Source organism: Mya arenaria, chromosome 15 (genome assembly GCF_026914265.1).
Source record: "Mya arenaria isolate MELC-2E11 chromosome 15, ASM2691426v1".
In the NCBI taxonomy this organism is placed as follows: domain Eukaryota; kingdom Metazoa; phylum Mollusca; class Bivalvia; order Myida; family Myidae; genus Mya; species Mya arenaria.
Window position 1 is genome coordinate 50482750 of NC_069136.1, and position 27668 is coordinate 50510417.

General features: G+C 32.8%; 1 protein-coding gene across 2 annotated transcripts; it reads left to right on the forward strand.

Annotated features, from left to right (window-relative positions):
* Positions 1-1466: 1466 nt before the first annotated feature.
* On the forward strand, positions 1467-24838 carry LOC128219967 (uncharacterized). Of its 2 annotated transcripts, XM_052928180.1 has the most exons (10): positions 1467-1590; positions 5771-5968; positions 6738-6841; positions 8350-8485; positions 8781-8924; positions 12174-12371; positions 19042-19152; positions 21515-21661; positions 22854-22938; positions 23762-24838. In XM_052928180.1, the coding sequence occupies exons 1-10, from the start codon at positions 1530-1532 to the stop codon at positions 24015-24017; spliced, it is 1440 nt and encodes a 479-aa protein (XP_052784140.1). In that variant the 5' UTR covers positions 1467-1529; the 3' UTR covers positions 24018-24838. The 2 variants fall into 2 exon arrangements, with proteins under 2 accessions (XP_052784140.1, XP_052784141.1); XM_052928181.1 differs by lacking the exon at positions 8781-8924.
* The last annotated feature ends 2830 nt before the right edge of the window (positions 24839-27668 follow it).

The window sequence follows — 27668 nt, forward strand, 5'->3', positions numbered from 1 at the left end:
TTTTATGCTCCGAAACATATTTTGTTGTGTATTTGTAGGGGAGCATGGCGGAAAGGTTGTCATCTGGGTTATTGAGGATAAGCAATTTATGGCTTTACTGACCGTTCCAAGTCGTTAGTTCCAATATCTGTGGTATGTTGTGGTTCTTTTTTGTGTGATATGTTTGTGTTGTTTGATTTGTCCACGTCCACTGTATGTGTTGTTTTGTCTTGTCTTTGGTCTGTTTTTTGTACGCTGTGTGTCTCTCGTGAAGAATTCGTAAAGTATTGACATTGAGCCGTTTAATAGGGATATCGTTTTTTTAGCTTCTGAGCTTGTCCCTGTAGATGCTTTGTGTATTTATTTTAGACACCGCTGAATTACAAACAAAATGCCCTCTTAAACTTGTCAAAATCCCTTATGACAATATTGCTTTTACTAAATGTTGTAATAATAACGACTGTCAAAACTGGCAAGACGATGACCAGCGCGGAACAATTTTTCATCCATTGTGATATGACTAAAGAAGATGATATAAAGGTAAAAAACATTATTTTGCCGATGAAGGACTATGGTTTTTTGGTGTGTTTATATATATATTGGTGTGTTTTGTTGTTCATTTTAGTTATATATATATATATATATATATATATATATATATATATATATATATATATATATATATATATATATATATATATATATCGACACGGTATTTTTAGTAAATCATAAATATAAATAATAGTAAAGTTGAGAGTTATAAATACAAAATGAATTGTGCTTTTATGATGATAAAAATATATGTATACATATCTGTGAATCTAGTGAAACAATTTTTCGAAAAAGTCACTGAAAAGATGAACACCGTTAAAGGGGACCATGCGTATCCCAGATTTTAACTGTCTTGTTTCCAAGCAATCTATAATGACTTTTGTTGACAACTATTTCGAAGTTATTATAACCGTGCTGATTTGTTTATGCATTTTTTGTCTGCAAATGCATTTCATTCTAGGTGAACGTTTGCTTGGTTCGATTGGAAACAGCAGACTACTTGCATTTCCAATACAGTGATCTATACCAATGCAAACAACCTATAGAAACCAGGTTTTAAGCGCTCCAACCTACTATTTGGTGAATCATATCTCGGTAAAAGTCATATTTTCATCATTGTAATGTATTTAAGTCACATTTAAGATGTTAATATAACCCTACTAATCGCCCCTACCTAATCGCTTTAAGAGATAGTTTTGTTTTGGGGAAATTCAAACCCATCTTATGTATTTCTTCCAAAATACTGTGATATCGTGAATAGAAACGCAGTACTGTAAAGAACCCAAATTTAATGCGAAAATAAAACAAATTTAAGTGACACAAAACAAATAAACCGTTTCGCTCTAGGTCTCTCCAATGTATGCAAGTTTAGTAGTAAACGATTGCACACAACACGGAAGTTTAAATATCACAATAATAGGATTTTACCTGACAGAGCGATATCAGGTTTTCAACGCCCTGAATGAAGTTATAAGACTAGTGATATAAAGTAACACAAAATGAATCCATTGAAATGTGTAATTGTGACCATTTTGTATTATTTGGGAGTAATTTGCAAAGGTACTGTGCTATTTCAATATAATACCAGTTCAACTTCAGAATCACCTTGTATAGATATATTTATCAATATAATCGAAAAATTCAAACATAAACAAATGTTTTCAGCATAAACATCGTTTTATGATTATGTCTGTTTACCAAAAACTCATTCTCAATGTATAAAGATCATTAGCTTTAAATATACATTATAATTGACCTTACGGCCTATAATGTACTGCGATTATTAAAATATAAAAGCAAACAAAAGAACAGTATTGAAACACGACATGTTGTAAAATGTGTACATAAGGCAATTTTTATTTAGAAAATGTGAAGAATAGTTATTGCTACCACATTCCTGGTTATTTAAATTAAACATATCGAGAGAAAACCACTAGTTATGTTTTATTTCAATTACGATTTCAATATCGATTGTGTATATTAACAGTGGTTTAAAATTTTCTCTTAAAGGGAAATTAACTTTTACACATGACTATGGTAAGTGTTCTAAACGTCTGTAAAGTTTGAAACTATGTCGCTAAATGTATTTCTAACTGTGATGCAGACCATCATAAGTTCTAATTTTCTGACCCTACTTATATCTTTGAACGAAATTACACGAGAAGTATTAATTGAAAAAGTGCTTTTTTAAAGTTGAATACAGAAGTGACGTCAATATTAGTTAAAAGGTATTGTAAATACTGTGAAAAAGACGCAGTCTAGATTTCTAGCGTTTTCGAATGATAAACATAATCGGCATTAGTTAGTACATTCGGTAAGAAACGTCCCTCAAAGATAGTCTATCATGGGTAAGATAGGTAGATCGAGGTGATTCATAGCATAGTTTGCCTAATATAAAAATCCTCGTGGCATACTACATTGCGCAATGTCGTATTTCAATTTGTCGCGATGAGTATACAAAACATATTATTGAACGAATAAACATCATAGCAAATAAATATGTATACTATGTGTTTTTATATGTTTGGCAAAAAAACATATTATAGCGGTGCTACCATTTTATAAGTAGTATTAATAAAAGCGAAATATTTGTTCCCTGGCGAAATAAGTTTTGACTCTTATATTGTGCCTATAAAAATATTTTTAGCGAACGAAGGGTAAGGCCAATAGTATTTAGGAGGCAAATTCATGTAGTGATTTTTTACCAAGATTGGTCAAATTATGTATCTTGGGTCCAGTTGCCCGCCCCTGTGATCACGATTTTTTACATACCTTTATAGTTACATCTTTGAAAATCTTCCCTTCTGAACGTGCATGTCCAATCCCCTTGGTATTTGGGTATTCAACCTCATGTGTTGTTATTTTACCTTTTTTTCAAGTTATGTTACTTGAGCCAAAAGAGGCTGTGCCACACGGGTAGCAAGTTTCCCATATACTTCTATAAGTAACATCTTTGAAAACCTTCTTCTCTGAAACCGGTAGGTGTTCCGGGTTTTGATGATGTAAAATCTTTCAAATCTTCATCTCTGGAACCAAACGGTACAGACCCTTGATATTTTGGGGTTGTAGACTAATGTAGATGACATTTAGCAAAATTGTTTACATTATTTTCTTTCAGTCAAAGCTGGCCATGCCCCGGTGGTTCCAGGTTTTCTATACACATATATAGTAATGTCTTTGGAAATCTTTTTCTCTGAAAATAGTGGCTGTTTACAAAGATAGTTTAAACCATTTCCCTTGGTTCAAAGCTGGCCCCGAGCAACATAGCAAAGTTTTCTTCCTTATACCCGCATCCCACTAAACGAAGATTGAAGACCGCACTTTGTCCTGGCAATTTCGACGAATGCAGGACGCGATCAAATTAAAAAAAAAGCTTTACGCAAGTTCATGTTACGTCCTTACAGCGTTCCTAACAGGTATTCACTGTGTCTCACATGTTCCAAATTCGTTCTTTAATCACCGAAAGAATGTATAAACAACCGAATGATGTCCTCTACAACGTGGCACGAACGTACAATAGTCGTAGTTAAAGCGTGGAGAGGTCGTGGTGAGAACTCCAATGACGTAACAAAAACGCAATGACAACCCAGAGACAAAGCGATGAGAACGCCATTCAATAGTGTTCGTCCAGTACCACGCATGCACTACATCAATCAAGTTCCTACTATGGTTTAGTTACGCCGTCACTACGTCCATGCCGTCCTTCATACGTTCTTATTAAGTCTTGCTACTTTCTGATTCGACCACGTCGTCACTACGTTATTTTAAACATGTTCAAAATCCGCTCAGGTCTTTCACGTACATAAAGACCATACCACGTCCTTATCGGTGCCTATTGCATTCCTTTTACATTGACCAAGTTCTGACTGCGTCCTGTCAGATTTTTGACGACGTAGTTGGAATATTGCCTATTGTGATTGAGACATTAACAATCGATGATCCCCTTAGAAATTCATGACTTCCTTAGTAACCAATTACTTCCTTGGCATTCAATGACCTCCTTGACAATCATTGAATTACTAAGCATCCACTTACTTCTGTGGTCACCAACGACCATATTAGAACTCAATTAATGCCTGAACAACCATTAATTTCCCAAGCAACTTCCTACACACATATCAACCTATGACTTTCTTAACAACAAGTGACAACGTAAGCAGCAACCACAGTCATACCAACCCATGCCTTTCTTCAGAACCATTGAATTTGATAGCAACCGATGTGTACCTGAGCAACTCGATAATTTCCTACCATCTACTTACCGTCTAATTTACTTAAGACTTCCTAAGAAACCAATGACTTCCTTAGCAACTTTTTCTTTAGCAACAGCCTTTATACAACGCAGCAAATGATTTCTATACCCACTTATAACTGCCTTTATATCCAATGACTTCATGTTTAGCCCATTTACCTCCATAGCATCCAAGTACTTTCTAAGCAAGCAATGACTTTCTTACCAACTACCTTCACCAATAGCAACCAATGAACTTAGCAACTAGTGATTTTCTGAACAACCAAAGATTATTTCAGCAACTTTCTTATTCCATAGCCATCGATGACTTCCTTAGCCTCCATTAACTACATGTACCTAAGCAACCAATTACATCTTAACAACCACTAACTACCTTTACCACCAATGACTTCCCTCTAAACTAATTACTTCCTGGGCAACCACTTTCTTCCTTAGATATACCTCAACGCATAGCGATAATTGATTGTTAAGCAACCATTGACTTCCATAGCAACAGTCGGCTTACATTGTCCCTGTGAACATCCAGCTGAAAATGTCTTGACTTCCCTAGAAGTACTATTCATTTCCATCTTACAAGGACAAACCTCATGATCAACTATCAAATTGCTAGGCAACTACTTACTTCCTTAGCAAGCAGTAACATCTTTATTAAACCACTGTTCTTTTTAATCCGAGTAGCGATATAGGGTCATTTTTGCCCTTTGGACATTTTGATTTCTCTACAACTAGGTTCGTATTTGTAGTTTTAACCATATCATAGAAATATAATGCAGAGTGAGGAAAGTAATGCATGCCGTCATAGATGTATTTTACTATTATTTTTTTAATGTTATGGTAATACTAATTTTTATGAGAGTCGAAACGGACCGAAAACTGCATATCTCTATCGATAGGCAACTGACAATAAACAGTACAGTGAAAACTAAAGGGACAAGCAGACAGCTAATTGTCTATAATTAAAACGTTAATATGATGAAAACGTAGTTATTAATTGAATTACTGTCAAAAAATTTGTAAAGAAACATAGTACAACAATTAAAAATATGTTATTTCCTTATATTAGAAGGACGAGGAGTTTTATGTTTCTTCACGTTAGTTATATGTGTAAATCTAACTTTGTATGAACCATCAGCATAAGTTAAGAAGGCAATTATTTACTCTGTAAGTAAGGTTTACTTAACACATGTTAAGCAAACTCATTTTATTTCCATTAAACAAGTACAAATGTTTAAGGTGCGTCGTATGCATTATAGTTTGATTTTTTGTCGAGCGGATGTGCACAGATATTGTTAAAACTCATCAATAAACAAAGGTTTACTTCGTCAATTTGTTAATATTGTGCTATACAAAGGTATATAAACAGTTTATTCACATACACATATTCTCGTGATTAAATGCACAGACTTGTTCGGCTTTAAAAACTTGTTTCAGTTAATATTTATATTATAAGTATAGATCATTAGATGCCTAATCTTGTGGAATTTTCAGATCAGGGCGTTTTTATTTCACAAGATAAAACGACATGGAACGAGTCTAGTTGCACCTTGGCAGAACCAAGAGTAATCTGCAGGGTTGATGGATCATGCATTGTTGAAAATGGTTTGAAATTTCTCGAAAACGCAGAAGATCAAGACAATGTATTTTGGATTGGTTTTGTCAAAACATGGATTAGTTATGCTTATGTTGGTAGGTAAATGCATGTTTTTATGTAAATATAAAAATAATCAAAATAAGTCCGATATAATGACTTTGTCTTTATTTACAAGACAGATTTATTTTTGAAACGGTTCAAAAACGATATAATAGCATTAATGTATCTGATGATTTTTTCAAATCTGAGTTATCGCCTTTAAACGGTTACTAAAATACGAATTAACTGGGGTAAAACGCAACCTCAATCTTGTCACAACATTTATCATTATTTTCAAAATTAAAAAAAGTTATCCAAATAAAAGCTAGCATTAAATTGATGACAATGAAGGAAGAAAAATGAAACAAATAATACTGATATTGTCACTTTACATACAAGATACAGACAGCAGTGGCATGTCTACAAAGGTGTCACCTAGTTCGCCTGAGTAAATTAAGGGTTTATCGAAACTGGCAATACTTTTGTTGTAAACTGATTCTTAAAGCATTTTGCCAATGCACGTTTGAGCAATCTAGTTTGGTTGACAAAATGGAATATTAACAGAACTGTCCTAGTCAGAGTATAATTTGTACAACAAGGAAAACAAAGCAAAATATTGACAGAACGGCCTGTCATTTTCTCAATCGATGTTGACATACTCTTTTGGAAATAATATGAATATGATTAGATAAATATTACCATCTGGCTTTCCAATCTTCGTGCGCTATATTTAGGGTCATAAAACTCTTAACTCACCATTATGCTGAAAAGGTATTATTCGTCGCGGTTGGTTGATTTCCATCAGCAAATGTCTTTGTTTTGAAGGATGTGGCCAATTGAATGATGGAGCAAATTATTCTGTTTCAACTCTGGGCGAATGTAGACGTACAACTGGATGCCAAACATTCGGTATACAAAAATCAACAGTGGTGAGTAGATCCGGGACGGGTAAACAAATATTCAGTCTTAGAACTTTGTTTGAAGATTGGAAATGTGACGAAAACGGGTAATTCGACCGATGGGAGGTTGATGACTGAATTACAAATTCTGCATTTAGGAAGTTTTGAAGTGGTTACAAAAATCAAAGGACTGGCGCATGTTTTTTTTTGCAAAAAATAACAATAAATTAACAACAGTAGGAATTTCGGTCAGACAACGTTTATTATAATATTAAATGTGTGTTATGTTTTGTAGCGTTCCGCCTTTTTGTTTGGGGTTCGTGGGCTTAAATGCCTATTTAAAGTAAATAGGTAGGAGCATTGGGTACTGGCTATCTCACTGTATATAGCATTGTGTTATCTTGTGTTTGATCTTTAAAATTAGATCATATGAGTAGCCATGCGAAACGTATTTTTGCACTGACAATCTTCTTTTTTTATTTTTTTTTATTTAAGATAACGATTTTCAAAACATAAATGGTCATAGTGATAGATGAGAAGAAATGTTGTCCAAACATAATGAAAAAATATCATTGACAAATATAGCTTAATAGTATAACAATACTTGCAAGGGATTTCATTGAAAGTCATGCAAACCTCTTGCATACCTTTTAGGGAACCGGAATTGTTCGCCAAATTAATTTTCAAATAAACAGAGAATCATAAAATATTGGCAAATTACACACGATTCAAAAATATTTTATTTTTTTAACATGTTGTATTTGTTCATTGTATAAAAGGGATTTAAAATAGTTCATTATCTTCTATTTAGGTAATTTTACAAAAATGTAACTTTACAATAAAAGAAATTATTGTAGGTAATAGCTTTAGGTCTTTTCTTTTGGCATATGTATTTTTGTTCTTATTCAATGTAATATGCATACCTGTTTTCACTGCTTTTCCATGGCTTGAATATATAAAACACTGACACACTTGTGCCTCTGTGTATGCAATGAGACCAAATCTTTTAAATCACGTGCAAGAATTTCAATAGTAAGTATTATTTGTTTTCAATAAGGACACCATATCTTCGTTTCATGTCTAACCATTTTAGTAAGAATTCATGAATATGATTAATACATAAAACATTAATGTATTATTACATAATTATATCATATTGAATATCTTACAATAAAAAATCTTGATTGTAACTTACTGTTTATTTCAGTATCATTTGAAAAAGTTGTAAACATTACGTTGCATTTAGCTTTAAATTCTAACTCTGAAACAGATTGCACATTTATCATTCAAGTTAAATTCCTTCACACCTCAACTTACATATATGATATGCTTTTAATCGAACTTTGTTAAAACAAACAATTTGAATGTTTTGTTTTCAACAAGTCTTTGTTTCTATATGTTCTATATAAGAACACATGGCCTCTTTTGACAAGTATGTCTTGTTCTTTCAACTGACCGATGGGGCACTACTTCCATTATATTTTCAAGATGGTAAATGTAGCTCAACAATTGGAGTTTAATAATGAATACTATTTCAGGGCTTGCGATGTAAATGTGCCAATAAAAACGCCCCGTGGACACGAACATGCAAAGAAAAATGTGTAGAAGCTGATCAATATCCATGTGGTGGCACTGCCGACACCAACATATTCTCATTTTACACTGTTGAAAGTGGTACTTAATATTTTTATTTATTATGTTTACCTCTTGGCTACTTACAAACAAAGTTTATTGTTATACATGATTATAAAAGGTATGCAATCATTAAACTATTCGGAAAGCAGCACGGAAAAGTTTGCGAGTTTACCGGGTAAGCTAAATTCATTCTTGTAGAGGGATCCTTTTTCCTTTCGAGTCACAAATGTAGGTTTTGATAGTAATCAAATACAGATAACTTGATATTTCATTTTAAATGAGATTGCATATGGTGTACTTTGTATGTGGCTTATCATCACCCCTAATATTTCAGTTCCTCCTAGCGATCATTCACAAAACAATACAAGAAACTGCCTACTGTTCTACTATAAATACAAAAATGGAAATTATTATTATTGGGAGTCATGTAATTTGAAAACAACCCCAAGCTTATTATGCAGCAACAAATATTTTTCAGGTAACTATATCTATTTTATGCCACTTTATATGAAACAAGACAAATCAACTTGCGAAGCTTGATAACTTTATAGCACCCACTTAACAAATGGGTTAATTGGAGTCACTAGATACGGTTGGTCGGCAGGTTTACAGTTTTAAACGGATGATTCTGAAACTTAAAAAATTATTCATGGCGTTTAGGCAAGAATGAACCAAGCAATATTCTAATATAATACGGTTTTGGTAGCTTTAAGCCCACGAATTTGTATAATCATTAAGTGCACTTTTTCGTGAACCAATGTCCTTTAAAGATGCGCTTTTACTCCCAAATAAGATTTACAACAATTAATACAATTGTTTTAATATACCAAAGAGGATGAATAATTGTCGAAAACAATGATTCTTATGAAGGATACCGTGTTTAATTTGAAAGAAATGTGCATAAAACACGGTATTTCTACCTTATGGGACGATAGTAGATCACAGTAAATATTTTAGCGATCACCAATCATTTAATATTTTTGCGTTCTTGGCTATTGAATACAAGGTTACTATCTTGTTATCAGTAATTAATATTTTCCATAAATGCATTATTTAGTAAGTAGTTTAAGGTTTATCACTCAAAATTTATGTTTGTTATTCATGTGTATGTATTGATTGTCACTTAAAGGGTTGTGCACCATTCAACTTTTGTTTTATCATTTATAAGGTGTGGAATTTGCTGACCGAACTAGCTCTCTCGTTTGAATAGGATTGTTTTGAATGTTACTAAACATAGCTTTTATGGAATGCGAAACTCACTTTCCGTGAGCAACGAATGATTCGTCTTAGAGTAGCGTACTTTTGGATAGCCCATTGGTATGAAGATAGGGAGTGACCATATTGCATTAAATATTGAAAGGATTTCTGCTGATAAAATGCCCTTTTAACTTTCGAATACTTATATTTTATTAGACCCTATATGTCGTTGTCTTTTTATCCAGCCTACAAGGTCGTAATATAATTGTGTGTTTTTTATAATTATCCATTGTCGGCATTACAACCACAAGCATAGTGACAATTCATATATTTCAAATTAGCTTTTTTGTAAATCTATAACATCAAATGTTTAATAAATTTGCAAAAGTTCCCTTTCCAACCTATTAGTCTTTTAATATGATTGAATTACTGACCGAATAAACTGCTGTAGTTGATTTTTGACTAATTATGCTCAGTATCTACCAATAAACGAAGACCCAATGAAACACAAGGTTAAGGCTTAATATACGCTAAACGAGAGACACACAAGAAAAACAAAACAAAAAACTCCCGTTCAAATGTTTGTAGTGATAAATGCTTGGGTCATCGCCTTGAAACGAACATCGTGACAATGGTATATGGGTCCCAACTTCGCACTTGTCCAAGCATACATAAACAAAACATATCTATAAACGATAACGGCCACAAATGGAGACATTACAAACAAGTGTTTTCTGGTAATCACCGATACATAAATTCAAATAGGAAAACAAAAACTTGAGAAACCAGAATATTGATCGTTTGTATTGATGTTTTGTTTCCATATCTGTTAAACTATTTTATGATATCATTTTTGTAACCGGGTATGTGATGTGTATATAGCGGCACTTATACTGTCTGCCTATATAGCTAGCTTTAATAGCGACGCGGTAGAGTGTCCGCCTGCAGAGCGAGAGGTCGTGGTTTCGAACCCCGACAGGTGCACATAGCAATTTGTACAGTCTGTTACATTTTAACATTATTATGACCAAAGCAAATATATAAATAAATATGTGTTTGAAACAGAAAAACAGTATTTAAAAGTAATAAAAGTTTTTAATTTGAATTTACATAACTAGGTATTTGTGATTTAAAAAATGTTAAATGTGCAAGAATACTTATAGATTAAATGTTTTGTTTGTTCTATTGAAATTGTATGTTTCTTTGTTATGTCACCTCAGCGGTTAAATGTCCCGTCGCCATTGTTTATATTCCTGTGTTACCTCTTTCATCGTCGTTGTTACCACTCATGTTAACTTAATAATTACCCCGTCGCTGTTGGTTAATCTTCCGTCATTGATTCGAGAGCAATAACCCCTCTCCGTTAGTGGCGCTCCCATTGTCGTTATTACAGTTTCCATCTTTATCACTGATCCGTCTTCGTCTTTTTCTATCACCAATCAATGTCTAAGAATTTGGCTTTTGTTTTGATGATCGTCAATATTTTAGGAGTGCGATTTTACGTGATGTTTGCTGAATAATAAAAAAAGAGTTAAACAATCCGAAGGTCAGCACAAGAAATCCATAATTATTGTCTTCACGTTAGTGACCTACACATACATGATGTATGCTGAATAATAAAAATGAGTTAAACAGCCCGAAAGTCAGCACAAGAAATCCATAATAATTGTGTTCACGTTAGTGACCTACATACAGCTGACACGAGGCCAAATTAAACGCAAAAAATAGCAGTTAATCCTCAGGCATCCTATGATTTTCCCGCCGCTGTGCTACTAACCCTCAGCAGCAGGCGTCAAATTATAACGCTTTTGCAATTGAATATTTTTTGTAGTTTATTTATCATCCAAAGAGATTTGTAACACGCAGGCAGATAACAAGCTGTTTATAGCACTCGAACCGTAGACTGATAGATTTGGGGAATTTTATAAGCATTGTATTTTGAAATGTTATAGTTTTACTGTCCTGCAAAAAACATATATTGTCTAGAAAATTATAAACTGTTGTAGATCTACATTCTTCTGCTGAGGCAAAATAAAGACTTCAGTATAAGAGAAATTATTTTAAGTACAAGACATTGAAACCGATAATGATTTATCACGTGAACTTATCTAAATCATATGGTGTTTAAGTACAAAACTCGATTGTGACGCAAATTCAAACTTTCGATGCACAAGTCAATGATGTATGCACGAGGAAAACGTGCGGTTGTACAGCTCGTCTTCGAACAAATACAGACTGATTTGTAATGTAATATGTTTGGATAACTATTTTTATAACGTATTTTTACCGTTTATCTTTTTATATTTTTAAGATATGACTAGACTTGTGTTTTAAATTTAAAGCAAAACAACATTTAAGCATTGGATGACAAAGACTGGATTTGTTATAACAAATATATGTACCTAAATCTGATGTCATTATCTTAAGCTTTACAGATATTTACAGGAGCGTGTTACCGAAATCGAACATTTACATGCTACCTGAAATGTGATTTGTTCGTTACCATTATGAATAAACTATTCCGTTATAGAACATAACCAGATGGCGGAACGACACTATTCAAGTAATAATAGATGGGCTCAGGCTGTTGAAATATGCGTCGTTGGAGGAAGATACCCTGCGTCGATACAAAGTATCAACAATGTGAATTTTACAGAACAGGACCAGCAGTCCCATTGGACAGGAATAACAAAAAAAGAATCTATTATATCATTGAGCGATATGCTTGGTATGTACAACATTCTATCTTAACTGTTAACCGTCTAATATTTTTATGCTGTTACAACGATTTGAAGGCATGGGCTGATGCAGCGATTCATTTCTGCGATTGTAATAGACCGTCAAGGTAAACAACTACCATTGTTCAGATATTGTGTATTTTTTGCAGCAGGTCAACCGTCGGCGCGCATATAGTTTACCGACGTTCTCTGTAGGTATTAACAAATGTTTCTTACAACTGCTTTCTAATAAAACGATCGTTTTAATGAAATCCATTCGACAAAAAGCTTTCCTTTTTAACACATAACGTTATTTCATTTAATAGTGGATAACTTTTCCATAATTTTACGTAAATAATTCTGAAAGCCCATAAATATACAGAGTGTATGATCTTGTAACCGTATTAACTGCGCTTTCGTTCAGACCTAATTGAACAAACTATTTGGATTATTTTAGAAGTGATTAAATCAATTATTGCGATAATCACATATATTGAACAATATTTGCGAAATATTTCCTTTGTATCCATTGGTATGTGTTTCCTATTGCGGGTACGACGTAAGAGTGCAGGTATGTTAAAATGAAAGACATGATACGCCACAAAAAAATGTTGTTAGTAAAATACATCGAATATTTCAAATGCTTAAATAAAATAATTGTTACATTTAAGGTGAAAAAAACACAAGCAAGTGACGGAAAAGGTAACGAAATTAATGCTTTAAAACACCTTTCGCTAACAGTGGTTCCTTTGATGACATGATATTGCTTGGACCGTCAGGTTCTTACCGTTTAGTTGACAAGCATGTTCTTTTTAATTCATTGAAAACCGTTGGCATCCAAGGCTTTTGTACCTAACATGATACTTTTAATCATGAATTTTGTACGAAACTCAAGTGACACATAATATAACGTACGATTTCTTTGTTGGGAAAAAATATACCATGCATAAGCCTAAATTTTATGAATATTGTCGTTTTCATTTAATGATTTTTTTCTCCGTATTGTTAGTTTGTTACCCTACAAGTTCACCGTAAAATCAAATAACAAAAAAAACACTTTAATTTCTGTATCAGTTAGAACGTAGGGAAAAATAAAAAGCATGTTTGTATAAAAGCATGATACAACTTTAAACATCAGTAAGACAAAGTATATCATTATCTATAAGATAAATGTACATAAATTTGCCTAAAACGTGTTCTACAGTGGCATTGCCGATTTTAGAAAGTGTATTACAAATTGAAACGTCATTTTTTGACGTGTTGACGTCGGTCCTTTAACTGATAAAGTCTAAATTCAATCGAAACGCCTTGTGGAAGTGAGAGTTTTTCATAGTTTGGGGTATTTATATATAAGATTGAAAGAAATAAACGTTACCAGTGTTAATTGTAATCAAAAATTGTTAACTGTATTTAAATTTAATTTTCTATTTTCCATGACAATAAGGCGCAAAGCTTCCGTAACTGCTATTTTAGGGAAAATTATGTTTCAAACTATGTGAACTTTACATCAAATAATGTCAAAACTCAACATTGTGATAAACATCAAATGTTCAAACAAAATACTACATTCAATAATTTTTGAACTGTTTGTTTATTACCATTTATAATTTAGGCCCCTTCAAACAATGTTTAGTCCCTTATAACCCACTACATGACGATAAAATTAAATCTTTATAATAAATATAACAATTTCTTTTTTATGTTCAACGCAGCATATATTGTTTTACCCCAAAAACTGTATTTAAGGGAACAGCATTTTCATGATAGTTTAAGTGTGACCTCAAGCTAATTCAGCTTAAGATATTATTCTTTTAAATATCACATTTATCTATTGTAAGATGAAATAATTATTTTGTTTAATTAATTGAAATTCGTCGTAAATTTAAAAAAAAAAATGATCATGAAAAATGCATATTTAGCGTATTTGTACTACGTTCTCTGTTAATATTTTTACAGAATATAAAATTGGAATCAATTAGCCTAGCAAAGTTATAGTCTTATTTAATTTTCACACTTTTATAAACTTTTTATGTTTTTTTCATCTTGTGATCTAGCTGTTGTTAAAAGTTGTATCATGTTTAAAACAGCTATGTTTAAATTGTTGACTACGACTGATTGTCGAATATATTAGAATATTTTGGAAATTCCGAACTTTTTGATCTTAATGTTAAGGGTTATATGTGCATTAAACTATTTAAATCTTTTTTTGGAACTACTAATGATGTTTTTATTATTCATAGCTATATTCCACCGGAAGACTCTACTGCCTATAAGAATAGATTTTCTCCTTTATTCGAATATGATTTTTTCGATAATATTGCAAATGATATTCGTCGTTATAACCTTCTTGGTGACGTCATCATGACCGGTGATTATAACGCTAGAATAGGTCAACGTTCAGACCTGATAGAAAATATCAATTTACATAGGTATGTTTATATGCCAAATGATGATAGCGATGTGATAACAAATAAATTACCGTTACGTAAATCATATGATTTCCATTCAAAAAGTTTTGAAAATAAACTGTTATCACTTTGTAAATAATGTAATATGTGTATAGTCAACGGGCGCATTGAACCAGGTAATTTTACATGTTATTAATTGACTAGAAACTCTCTCCGAACAAGCTTAGTAGATTATATTATTTCAAGATATGATGTATTTTCTATGTTTCAATCAATGAAAGGATTTCAAATTACCGACTTTTCGGATCACTGCCTCATTGAATTTGTTTTGAATGTTAATAACATTAATTCTGATAAAAATGATGTTTGTTTATGATAAATTGTTATGGGATGAATCTAAATCAAATGAATTATTTACTTTGTTAGACCAAAACCGGTACATGTTTGATAATCTTAGTTCTAAATCCACTAGTGGTGACATTGATGTTGATAGTTGTATGAATACATAATCTGATATTGTATATGACTTTTCGTATAAGATACATGGTAAAACATTTTCATCAAAACGAAACCGTGCGCAATATAACAAAACATTTATGGCTTCGTGGTTTAATGATGAGTGTAGACAATCAAAATCTTTATTTTTTGAGCAAGGGGCAGCTTAAGCTGCAACCTTCTGATGTAAGTAAACTATTTTGTTCTTAATTCAAGGAGCAATTACTGTGCTGTTAAAGGTAAAACTAGACTATATATTTTATTATGGAAAAGAGAAGTCAAACTTGTGTAATCTGTATAAAAATGATCCTAGAAAGCTCTGGCAGTATATTAAAAAAGTTTAATAAGAAAGGTAATAGAGCTTCTAGTGATGTACCTTTAGAAGCCTTTGTTAACCATTTTAAAAATATGTCATTTTCACCAAATGAGAGCCGTTTTCATAATGAGGATGTTGATGAAGGTATAATATGTCATAATCAGATATCTTTGATATTTCTCTTGGTTTGAAACAATGGGAACCCTGTCTCTTCTTTTATTTATTTTGTTTATAAATGATATTAAAGACAATGTAGATTTTGATAATCTGACCAATAGTAATATGCATAGCCTGTCGTTGTATATGTTACTGTTTGCAGACGACATCGCACTGTTCACTACTGATCCTATAAGTATCCAAGCCCAGCTTGCTGCTGTGCAAAGATATTCATGCAAATGGGGTCTTAAAATTAATGTTGGTAAAACAAAAATATGTATCTTCGAAAAACGTAAATCATTGAATCATTTTGTGTGGACTATTGAGACTCAACCTATTGAAATTGTCGATAGCTTCTGCTACTTAGGTATTAAGTTTTACTATACTGGAAGTTTAGTAAATGCTGTTAAGTCACTGAAAGAGCAAGCTTTAAAAGCATACAATCACCTTATATCAATATTCAATAGGGAAAAGCTCGATGTTAGGACATTAGGAAGTTGTCATTGTTTGACTCCATGTTTGCCCATAATAATCGGCTACAAAGTAAAATCTCATTATTTTTCTATTAAAAAATGCTCGATTACAATATATTTTTCAATATGCATAACGATACACAAAGTATTTTTTAATTGGCTATAATTGTTCATAGCGAATATCCACTGCATAGTTGACAATTTTTGAATCGAAACTGAAATTGAATTACCGAAAAATGACATGTTTTTGGAGTCATTTTGTGATTGTGTTAATATTTAAGAACTGATATTTTCTATAACAAAAAACATTCATTGACTTTATTTATTAATTGAATGATTATTTGATAAATTCAACCTAAATTTTGTGTAAGTAAAGGAACCAAGACAAAAAAGCTAGTTTGATAAAAAAATGTTTTCTTACTTTCTAAGTTTTCAAGTTTTATTGGCAATATCGGCAACACAAGAGCCTTTGGCCATGAACAAGTAACATAAAACATATTAAGTGAGATGCACACAAAATACAAAGATTTAAACAGTACATACAGCAATTGTATATGTTCTAATACAAACATATACTTGAAGGTACTAAACTTAGAAGCAACTGCATAAAGGATACAGATCGCCTCAACATAGCATGGTATATGCATTTAGCCAAACGTCTTAAAGTAATATTATCATTTGATGACATTATCTTGACAAATTTATTCAATGTATTCCATGCTCCTGAAATATTATATTGTGTATGTCGGAGTAAAAGGGACAGTATAGTATGAAGTGGTATTCAGATTAAACCACACTTGTATTACAAAGTTTGCATTTACGATTTATACGTTATATATTATTATATCTTCCAACCTCGATTTCCAGAGAGTGTGAACACAATCGTAGTCTGGATATTGCAATTCTATATTTTTCGTTCATATTAGTTTTAAGATATTTCTCGAGTTTAAAATCTTTCTTTAATTGTTTAAAATATTCTAACTTGGGTTGCGAATTTATAGTATCAGACCACTGTTGTACAAACTGATCATAGAGACGTTGTCTTAGAGAAACAATGCGAGATTTATAAATATTATTGCTATACCAAACATAGCTAAATCCATCAGATTCTTATAAATTCTTAACAGAATTAGACCAGTTATCTTTAGCATTGCTATACAGAAAAGTAGCATCATTCTCTTGTTCATTAAACATGTGATGTATAAGTGAGGTGAGGGAATTTTTTACCTTGCATAGGAATTAAAGAGCTATAATTTTACATAGTATAGACAAAGTAAAACGACCAAGCACTGCTGCATTAGACGTTTGGGTACGAACGCCCAGAATATGTTTACAAAACCTGAGCTGAAGTTTGTCAATCTCTTTAATATCATAAACTCCCCAGACCTTACATCCATACATAAGGATTCCTTTGGTTTCTATCAATTAAATCAACATATTAATATTACACATAGTTGTATTGGACGCATATGTTTGACTGCTTAACACACGTTAATCTTAACCATTAATGATACACTGTTTTTGCTACGAATGCGATTACATGCCAAAACTCCCGGTAAAGTCAGGTTATGTAGACCATACAGGCGGAAAGCATTGCAGTCTAGGTGGGAAATGAACAATATCTTCACTTTTCTTTCCAAAATTTTCTTCAATTTCAAGAAAAGTCTGAAGAGAGAAAATTTGAAGTAAGACATTTTGGAGGATGAAATAGTGATTTTGAAATAGTGACTTTCCAAATATCGCGAAATCATGACCTGTGCTATTTCATTATTTTTATAGATCCCCCTTTGTTCTTTTATGTAAAACAAATTTGTCCGGAGATGTACCAAATGTTAATAAAATGAAATTACACACATACACACTCTACACACTTCAAGCATTTTTACCTGAAGACTAGACTTTTAAGTCGCATATTTGCATGGAATAATGGATAATAAACGCTTGAAGGAAGTGATAAACCGTATGTCATATGTGTGCTCAGGACAATATTATTATATATCAGATCCCCTTGAAGATGATAGCATTCCATTCGATGCATTTAATAGAATTCCAAATCGAGACATTAGCCGGGTTTGACTTTAGATTTCGAGAGATGCCAATAGGCATGTCACTCTCAATGGGATTTGAGGAACACACATTATAAAGTCACTTATGTCAAATCAAAACATTAGATTACATAAATGTTTGAAATTTTATTTCCTTCGACACACAACTCAATTTTATTAAGTTTTGTAATTACAAGGTAAACTACAGGGACAAGCCCTAAAGCCAAAACTGGAACACATATCGTATCAAGAAGTTACTTGAAAAATTGATGCATGACCTTCAGATTATGAAAAACAAAACGCTTCAACCAATGTCCAAATGATTTATAACACTGCATCCCACCGCGAAAACAATTGTTAACAAAGTAGATATGGACAGTGCTAGTTCCGTTTACCTGCCTGCATTGTGATTTTCGCATTACTGGTAAAACCTATACTAGAAAGGATAAAGGAAAGGCCATTTCCCTTGGATAATAATATAGATGGGAATGTAGAATTTTCATATAAAGAGCAAGAAAAACAGTTATAATGGTTTTATGTCGAATTATTCAAATGATATTCCTCTTAAGTGCGTTGAAGGGGAGTTTTTTTGCTGGTATAATGAAACTTTTTGAAAGAATGTAGAAACGTATGACTTGAATCGCTGAAATTTTAAGCATATAATTAAACATATTTAAATGTTGTTGTTTTCTAAATATAGTGTTTAAAATGAAAGAAGTATATGTGCAAACTTTCATGATATTTTGTATAATACGTCGTATAACATTTACTTATCCATTATCTTACAGATGATAGCAGTTATCCACCTTTGACGTATGCATATGTGGAGCAGATCAACCAGACTTTTTACGTTAGATTTGCTAAAGAATGTTACTTGAGAAAAAGCCTGTGCGCAGGAGGTAGATACAATTTGAGCATGATTACCATTTGTAAATACTAATTCTTTGGATAAGTGAGGTAACCTTAACGGTTTAAATTCTCAGTGAGGTCTTGCTTAGTGTTTACTGACCGTGCCAAGGCGGTAACCCCAACATGTATATCAACACCCCAAGTGACTTCTTACTTTGTTTTACTGACCCTGCCAAGTGGTAATCCCAACATATATATCAACACCCCCAGTGAGTTCTTACTTTGTTTTTACTGACTCTGCCAAGGTGGTTATCCCAACAAGTATATCAACGCATCAAGTGAGGTCTTACTTGGTGTTTACTGACCGAACCAAGGTGGTAACCCACACATGTACATCAACGCCCCCAGTGAGGTCTTACTTATTGTTCACTGACCGAGCCAAGGCGGTAGCCCCAACATGTATATCAACGCCCCAAGTGAGGTATTACTTGTTGGTCACTGACCGAGCCAAGGCGGTAACCCCAACATGTATGTCAACGCCTCCCACTGAGGTCTTACTTGGTGTTCACTGACCCTTCCAAGGCTGTTACCCCCAACATGTATATCGACGCCACCATCTGCGATCTTGCTTGGTGTTACTGACCGTGCAAGGACGGTAACCTCAACAAGTATATCAACGCATCAAGTGAGTTCTTGCTTGGTGTTCACTGCGGTCGCCCCAACATGTATATCAACGCCCCCATTGAGTTCTTGCTTGGTGTTACTGACCGTCCCAGGACGGTAACCTCAACAAGTATATAAACGTCCCCAGTGAGTTCTTGCTTTGTGTTCACTGACCTTGCCAGGGCGGTAACCCCAACATGAATATTAACGCTCCCAGTGAGTTCTTCCTTGGTGCTCACAGATTGTGCCAAGGTGGTCACTCCAACATGTATATCAACGCCCCCAGTATGAACTTACTTTGTTTTATTGGCTGTGCCAAGGCGGTAACCCAACATGTATATCAACGCCCCCAGTGAGTTCTTGCCTGGTGTTACTGACCGTGCAAGGACGGTAAACTCAACAAGTATATCAACTCCCCCAGGGTGTTCATGCATGCTTGGTGTCCAGTGACCGTACCAAGGCGGTAGCCGCAACATTTACCAATGATGTTTGTATCTCGTAGCTTTGTGTCTCTTGTTTTGTGCTTGTTCGGCCCTTATCATTGGCCTGATAAAATCTTTGATAAATGATTTGCTAATGTGTTTATCCAAGGTGTTTGCTTTTTTATGTAGACATATATGTTGATAGATATGTCTAGTTTACGCTATAATTCAATACCATGTATGAAAAGCTACAATGGTGCTTTCAATAACGCGATACATATGTATGATGATGCAACTTTCAGACATACACAAATGTATACATACAAACACATGCGTATTATTAGTCAAATTACGTCGTACATGTAACCTTTCACTTCTTAAATTGTAAACCTATTACCGAACCATGTGTTGTCATCGAATTAACAATAACCGATGTCTTGCAATTTCATGTTTTTGTATTTAGTTTACAAATTATTCATAAACCTGTGGTTAAATTTGCGTCAAATACAAACATTTAGGGGTTTGTATCCTGTTTAAAATGCGATTATTTACGTTTTAATACTGTTGGTACTTGACTATTAAAGCATTTGAAACACAATAAACAATTTAGAAATTATCGAGATAGTATTGTAAATCAATACAATGCACACGTCAGGCAAAAGCTCGATCCAATCACTCCCTTACCTGTATATAAATTTATGTGACTGCAAAACTGAAATTTGACTTAAATGCAGTGTTGATCAGATCGTAGTACCCTTCAACCAGCGTAGTTGGATGTACTACCCTTTGATAAAATGTTAATGTCTGGACAACTTGATTAAAAGACAATGATCAACGAATGCCAACAAATCAAATTTCTACTTAACAAGTGCTGCTAAAGTGTACTTTTGTCTGTTAGTAACCCTTAGAAGATCAAACGATTTGTTTCCAAAAACACACTGATTGTTGTTCCAATACAATTCAATTGTGTTCATCTTCAATAATACTTTAACGTATTAAAATGCGAAGCCCATATCATATAGTGATATATTATATACTGAAGATGATTGTATTGGCTGATTGGTGAAAAGTCTTAACAAAACATTATGCTTCTTGTATAATTGTGTTTCGATGTAGGTGATAAAGTTAGTGTAAAACAACATTTGAACTGTCGAGCAGCATTTGAAATCGATATATATTTATCAAAGGTGCTTACTTAGAAAAGGAAGTACATTGTATTTTTTTTCTAGACATATCTGAAAAAACTACTCTGGAGACATTGAAAATGTTTTGGATTTCCGCAAAGTTTTGATTTCTCAGATACTTACGTACCTCTATAACACACCAGGTCCTACATCAGGCGTGACGTCAACCAATGCTGTCATAATAACAGATATACATCCGACACAAGCACCAATATTGAATACATCTACAACGCCAACATCGCACCCGGTACCTGAAGGAACACCAGCGTCCTTGGACAAAGAAGAAGGGGGTATATCAATAGTTAGCTATATTCATGGAGCATATTTTACATTTAACTTTATTGGAAAACAGGAACATTTTGAAGTCCTATTGAGAAATGCTATACATTTTAAACAAAACTATAAAACTAGAACAGAAATATCCAAGCAGTAAGAATGTCCCGTTTACTATTTGCATGGAATTTCGAATTCAAGTTACTAAATTATAAGCCAAAAAGATATTTTCATCTAGCTCCAATTAAATTCAATGATTTTGGTACTTCGACCAAGAAACTTAATAAATCACAAATCATTTTACATGTTTATAAATGATAAATATACCTATTGTAGGAACAAAATTAATAAGAAGTCAATTTTGGCATTAATAAGATTTCTAGGTGTGCTTCGTGGGTAATGTTATTGCTCTTGGGAAGCCATTGTACCGAAATAAAAGATCTTTTTATGTAAAGTTTAGTAACATAAAACCTTACCTAAAAGCCATAAACAAAGAATAAAAGCAAAGTTAAAATAAGAAGCGCTTTTTGAAATGTCGGTTGAACAAGACAGATAGAAGATCATACATAACATCATGGCGTTTTGGGAGCCTTTCCAACATGAATGTGTTGAGTTATTTGAACGTCTATTGCTGTTTTACGAGCCAGCACAACACACATTTACTGAAATGTTAATATTGTTGAATTCCTGTTCTAAATTGTATGTTCTTTGTTTATTATTTATGTGTGTAATGTCAATAGTCATTTGTGAAGCCAGGTCTATGTTTAATGTCCTTTGGTGTTTGTCGAGCTAGGTCGACATATATAATCTTAATTTGTAGATGTCGTTCGTCAACATATCATTTTTTTTAAAATGTCATAATGAGTTTTATCTTCTGATACCGATCCAATAAAGATTGTTACATAAACGCCATCTTTAATATCATGAATCAAAGTGTGTCTTAGTCGATATTTGTGTACCTTCCATACTCAAATGTAACAAAATAAATAGTCTTGCTTTTGCTGCAAAAAAATGCATTTTACTATTATCAATTTATCATCGTTCAAAATGTATTCTGCTCGAATGACATATGGACAGTTTAGTGGCCTGAAGAATGTGCTTTTGAATACAACAGGAAGCGGCCATTCCACAATATAATTATCCACCAATAACTTAACAGAACGAAATTTCAATATGTTCTCAGAAAATCGCCGTTTACTATTACTACAGGGTCTTCCACTGAAATAGTAATTGGTGTGGTTATTGCTGTGACATTACTTGCTGTTGTAGTACTTGCAGTTTTGATAAAGAGAAGGTAACTCATCTAAAAATAATTTCTTAATATTATGTCATGATAGTTTTGCACTTCTTTTATTTGTATTTGTTAATTATTATTGGGTAATCACTAATATAACACATTGATCTCTTTTGAAAACTTATTCAAATATTGTATGTATCATATGTTGACTTTTTTGCTGAAACAACGTGAAAGATACATTTTGAATAACAACGGCTGTTTTCACACTGATAAACCCTTTAAGTTGTATTTTTTTCATGAAATATATATTTTGGTTTATTTCTTAAATTCTATGTATTTTTCAAAAGATGATAACAGCTAATGTTTAGTGTATTGAAGCAATGGTATTTAAATTAAAGTATAATCAATGATATATTGACTACAGATGCCTTTTATTATTCATTAAGTTTCTACCCGATGTAAATGTATTGCATATATTCTTATACAAATATTTACATACAAGAAACTGACACGTGCTTGAATTCCATTTGCAGTAACTAATGCAAAATAAAATACTTCATTTTGTGAAACGTTGTCATTACAAGCGACAAAAATAACAGTCAAAATATACATAAAATCCCTTTGAACTAATTAAAGGAGGACATGCTGAGCTGTTTTCCCTTTCAAATGGTAAAATTCATGAGCATGTAACAGTACACACATACACATAACCTTACTTACATTGAATTGAATGGGCATTTACTGAAACAATAAATGTGTTCGGAATGCAGGAATATGGTCATTTTGCAAATGTTATATATCATACTAAATTTACTAAAAAGCATTTAAGGTCAGTGTAAGATGCATGCGTATAAAACGGTATAATTGTGATATTTTTCAGGTACATTTCTAGGGCTTGCTTTAATAACGCCGCGACAGCAAAGTCTTCAGGACAGCCATCCACAGGGTTGACAACTCCTGTGGACAATCAGAAACGAGTTGAATATGTTAACACAGCATATAATGAAATGCACAGGAATACTAGAAACAATAAGGCGGCTATGACTTACGAAAAACTTAACATGACTAAGGGTCTTGACAACTATCTCTCACTCCAAGAAATACATGCAGACGAGCACGACTATCAAAACACATGAAGGCCAAGATGAACATATAAAGGCAAAGAGAAAATGATTTTTTTAATGTTTTTTTTTCCGTTTAAACTGCATTTAATAATCAATAAAAAAATAGTATAGCGGTATATATAATATGTCACAATATTTATGATTTAACATAACTATACATGCATTTGTTGTAAATAGTTTCAATTTTCTGCGATAACTGGTGAAGTAAAACTTTTCTTCATTATTCTAATTCATAGTAATCAACTGAAATGTTCATAAAAGGTTCAGAACACATTTTAGACTTAACCTTGCTGAACACTTATTTAGCATTTACGAGTATGATTTTGGAACGTTTCTATTTTTTCATTCATATGAAAGAAACACTTTGAGTTGATCATCTGTTTTGATTGTTTACTCTTAAGTATTCCAATTCCAAACTTTTTATCTTCAATTACATCTTTTATCTTGTATTTGCTTTTTTAATGTAAGAACTTTAAGCTTTAAAAAACTTGTTTTCAAAATGAGGTTTTAAGTTGTTACTTTTATCTAAAAAGGGTAACTTATAGTGACTGAACATAACTACATATTTAGTTGCCTTTCATTACGTATCAGGGGCATATGAGGTAATTTTACCCTTTACTTCTTTTCATTTATGCCGTTTCGAAATCTGTTCTGGTATATTTGCAGTTATGTCTCGAGATAAGTCATTTGTCTAATTTAAATTGCTGAATAAATACACGTCATATTTTGAGTTCGTCAAAAATACATTATTTTCAATTAACATAGTTCACTAATTCAACTATTTTAAATCAACTACATTAATTTTAGGAAATTAACTTATATATATATATAAAGTTAGGAAGTGACATATGTTTTTATTTCTGTTTGCTTAAGAATGTTACGGAAATTAACGAGTAGATTGGACCGTTTACGGAAATGATCGGTCTAAGTCATGGTCCATGCCGTGTGCATCTTCGCGTTTAGTATTTAAGCCACAATGCACAATAATTCTTCATTCGATACATGTTTCACAGGCAGATTGGGTAAATGGATTATCAGATAATTGCAAAGGTGATTCTGCTTCTGCACATTATACAGGAAATTTGCCTGGGATATATCTGTATAAGTGCGTAATCATTATTTGAACGTAGTTGATTTCAGAGTGAAAATACTTTAAAATGGTTTGGCTCCAGCTATAAATAGAAGCAAATAGAATATAAGAAACTGTCTTACAAAATACAATTATTTCAATACAGATTTGCAGGAAAACATAGAAAACTTGCATGGATTTGACATCTCAGAGGGTGCCTCGACAACTAAAGAAAAACGGTTTGCAATTTTAGCACATCAGTACCATAATATCCGCCTTGGATTCCGCCGTGGGCGGGGTAGCAGTCAACGAATATAATTATTGTTTTGTTTGTTTTAGTCTGATTTTGCAGACTAGAATTAATTATTGTCAAGCGGAGGAACTTATAGCTCTTCAAAGCTTTCTACTATTTTCATCCATACAAATGAACTCTTGCCATTGCGAAGTCTACGGGCACCCGAAGTGAACAGGTTGTAGCCGATGCAATGTGGGGAGCCCTGGACGAGCTCACTTTTAGTTGATAGCCAGATAGAATAGCAAGGGACTTATGTGTACAGTGAGGACATTTTAGATTAGTGCCGAGCAAAGGACCCGTGACCACCATTACTCTATAATTTTCGAGAATGAATGTCAATGGATTATGACAAAAAAGATACACTGTGACAACACATCATTTGTATCACTCTAATCAAGAAAAAGCGCCTTAATCTAGGTTTACGCAAAGTAAACACATACATATGATTCTTTTTCTTTTGGATACTTTAGTCAAATTGTTGACAAGACTTTCATATCTTTAAACGAGCTTATAAAAACAATATGCTATTAGAAAAGTCCTAAAGATCACAAATGTGTTAACGAAAATGGCGATTGGAGTTCCAGAAACCTTGGGTTTATAAAGCTTAACATTAAATATTGTATTCACAGACACACTTAATTGTTTATTCGGATGATACTTGCTTTTCTGCAGCTTGATATACAGTGGATTGTAAAAGTGTCTATTTCAACAGGGAGATGTTTCAATAAAAACCTATTATAAACATCTCGAATGGTAATACATTGATTCTTTTCTTGACTTCTGTGTTCATTTTTATTACTTAAAGTTCAATCACTGAAATATAGAGCAAAATAATAAAAGTATGACACGAAGATAATTTCAATGTGACTAACATCTACTTAGATCTTTATTGAAACGGGCTGCAGATAAATAAAAGCAAACTAGGCTAACCATAAGGAAATTATGAGCCATTCATATAGGTCTCACCACTTACGGTAGTAGTAAATCGAAGTTGAAAGGCCCGCAGTTCATTTACCGTCTCCCGTCTTCGATATAACGTTTTTATATCATTACCTATATAAGCTTGAAAGTAGTTATCTGGAAAAAATAATTCAATTAAAACGAAGTATTATTCTTGGATATTACGGTGTACACATACACCAGTACAATTAAAGTGTTCAGACTACACTTGCTCAAATTGATTCATGCGTTGGGCTTCTCCTTCTTAATAGAAAAAGCTTCAAGAATAATTTAAACCCTTGGTATAAACTGTGAATAAAGTCGTACAAGGGTCGTAACTCTGGAATGAATATTGCGATCTGGTTGTGCTGTTTATTTTCCTTGATTTGAAATATACGCATCGAAGGCGCCAGACAACATGATCTCATTATGTCTATCATGTAACCAAGGTTGCTTAAAATCTCCTGTCCCACTTCAACAAACACGATACTAAAATGAAATACTTGAATTCTCGTTAAATATTTATTAGTCTGCAAACAACACTGAAGTCAATAAAATAAGTTTTCTGTGTAACGTTTGGACATTAAACATGGAATTATTATATTGTATTAATATATCAAGATATAAAAATGACCCAATTCAAAGTGATACGTTTAATTACTTGTTTTCAAGTATAAAAAGAAACATCGAGCTGATATTTCATCTTTACATGTGTAATGTTAGGAAATTGAAGACGTTTATCCAGTCTAAACGGGCGATGATATACCTACAGTTTAATACGTTTAGGGCACATTTTATATATACATCTCTTAAAAAAGGAAATTATCATTTGTCTGACATTGCTTGTTTGGTAATCACAAAAAAAGCAATATCTTAACGCATTTGAGTGATTGTATAACATAAATCATCTTCTTTAAATGCTTTCAAGTGGTACTCAGCACACTTGCATTTATTTATTACATATACACAAACCATACTTGAATGATATCAGCTTGTTTATTAGCTATATTTTAATGCAATGTGTTTGTCAAATGCATGTGATTACATCGAAACTGTTAAAAACAGGAAGAACTATTCAATATTACATATTGTATTGCAGAAAAGATATTAAAACAACCAAAGAGCACCGCTAGCGGATGCTTATGTTCATCTTAATTTTGTCGATCAGAGGGAAATCTAGAAAGCCATGTTTATAAAATTGCAGCACATCTGCATATTGTAACTGGAAATAAAAAACGTGAAATCATATACTAAGTACAAATAGGTAAAAAAAGATACAAAGAAGAGTAAAAAAAGAAATGATATTGTCCTTCAATGGCAACCATGTTCAGCTTGTTATGTTTTACCCCGTTTTCGCTAT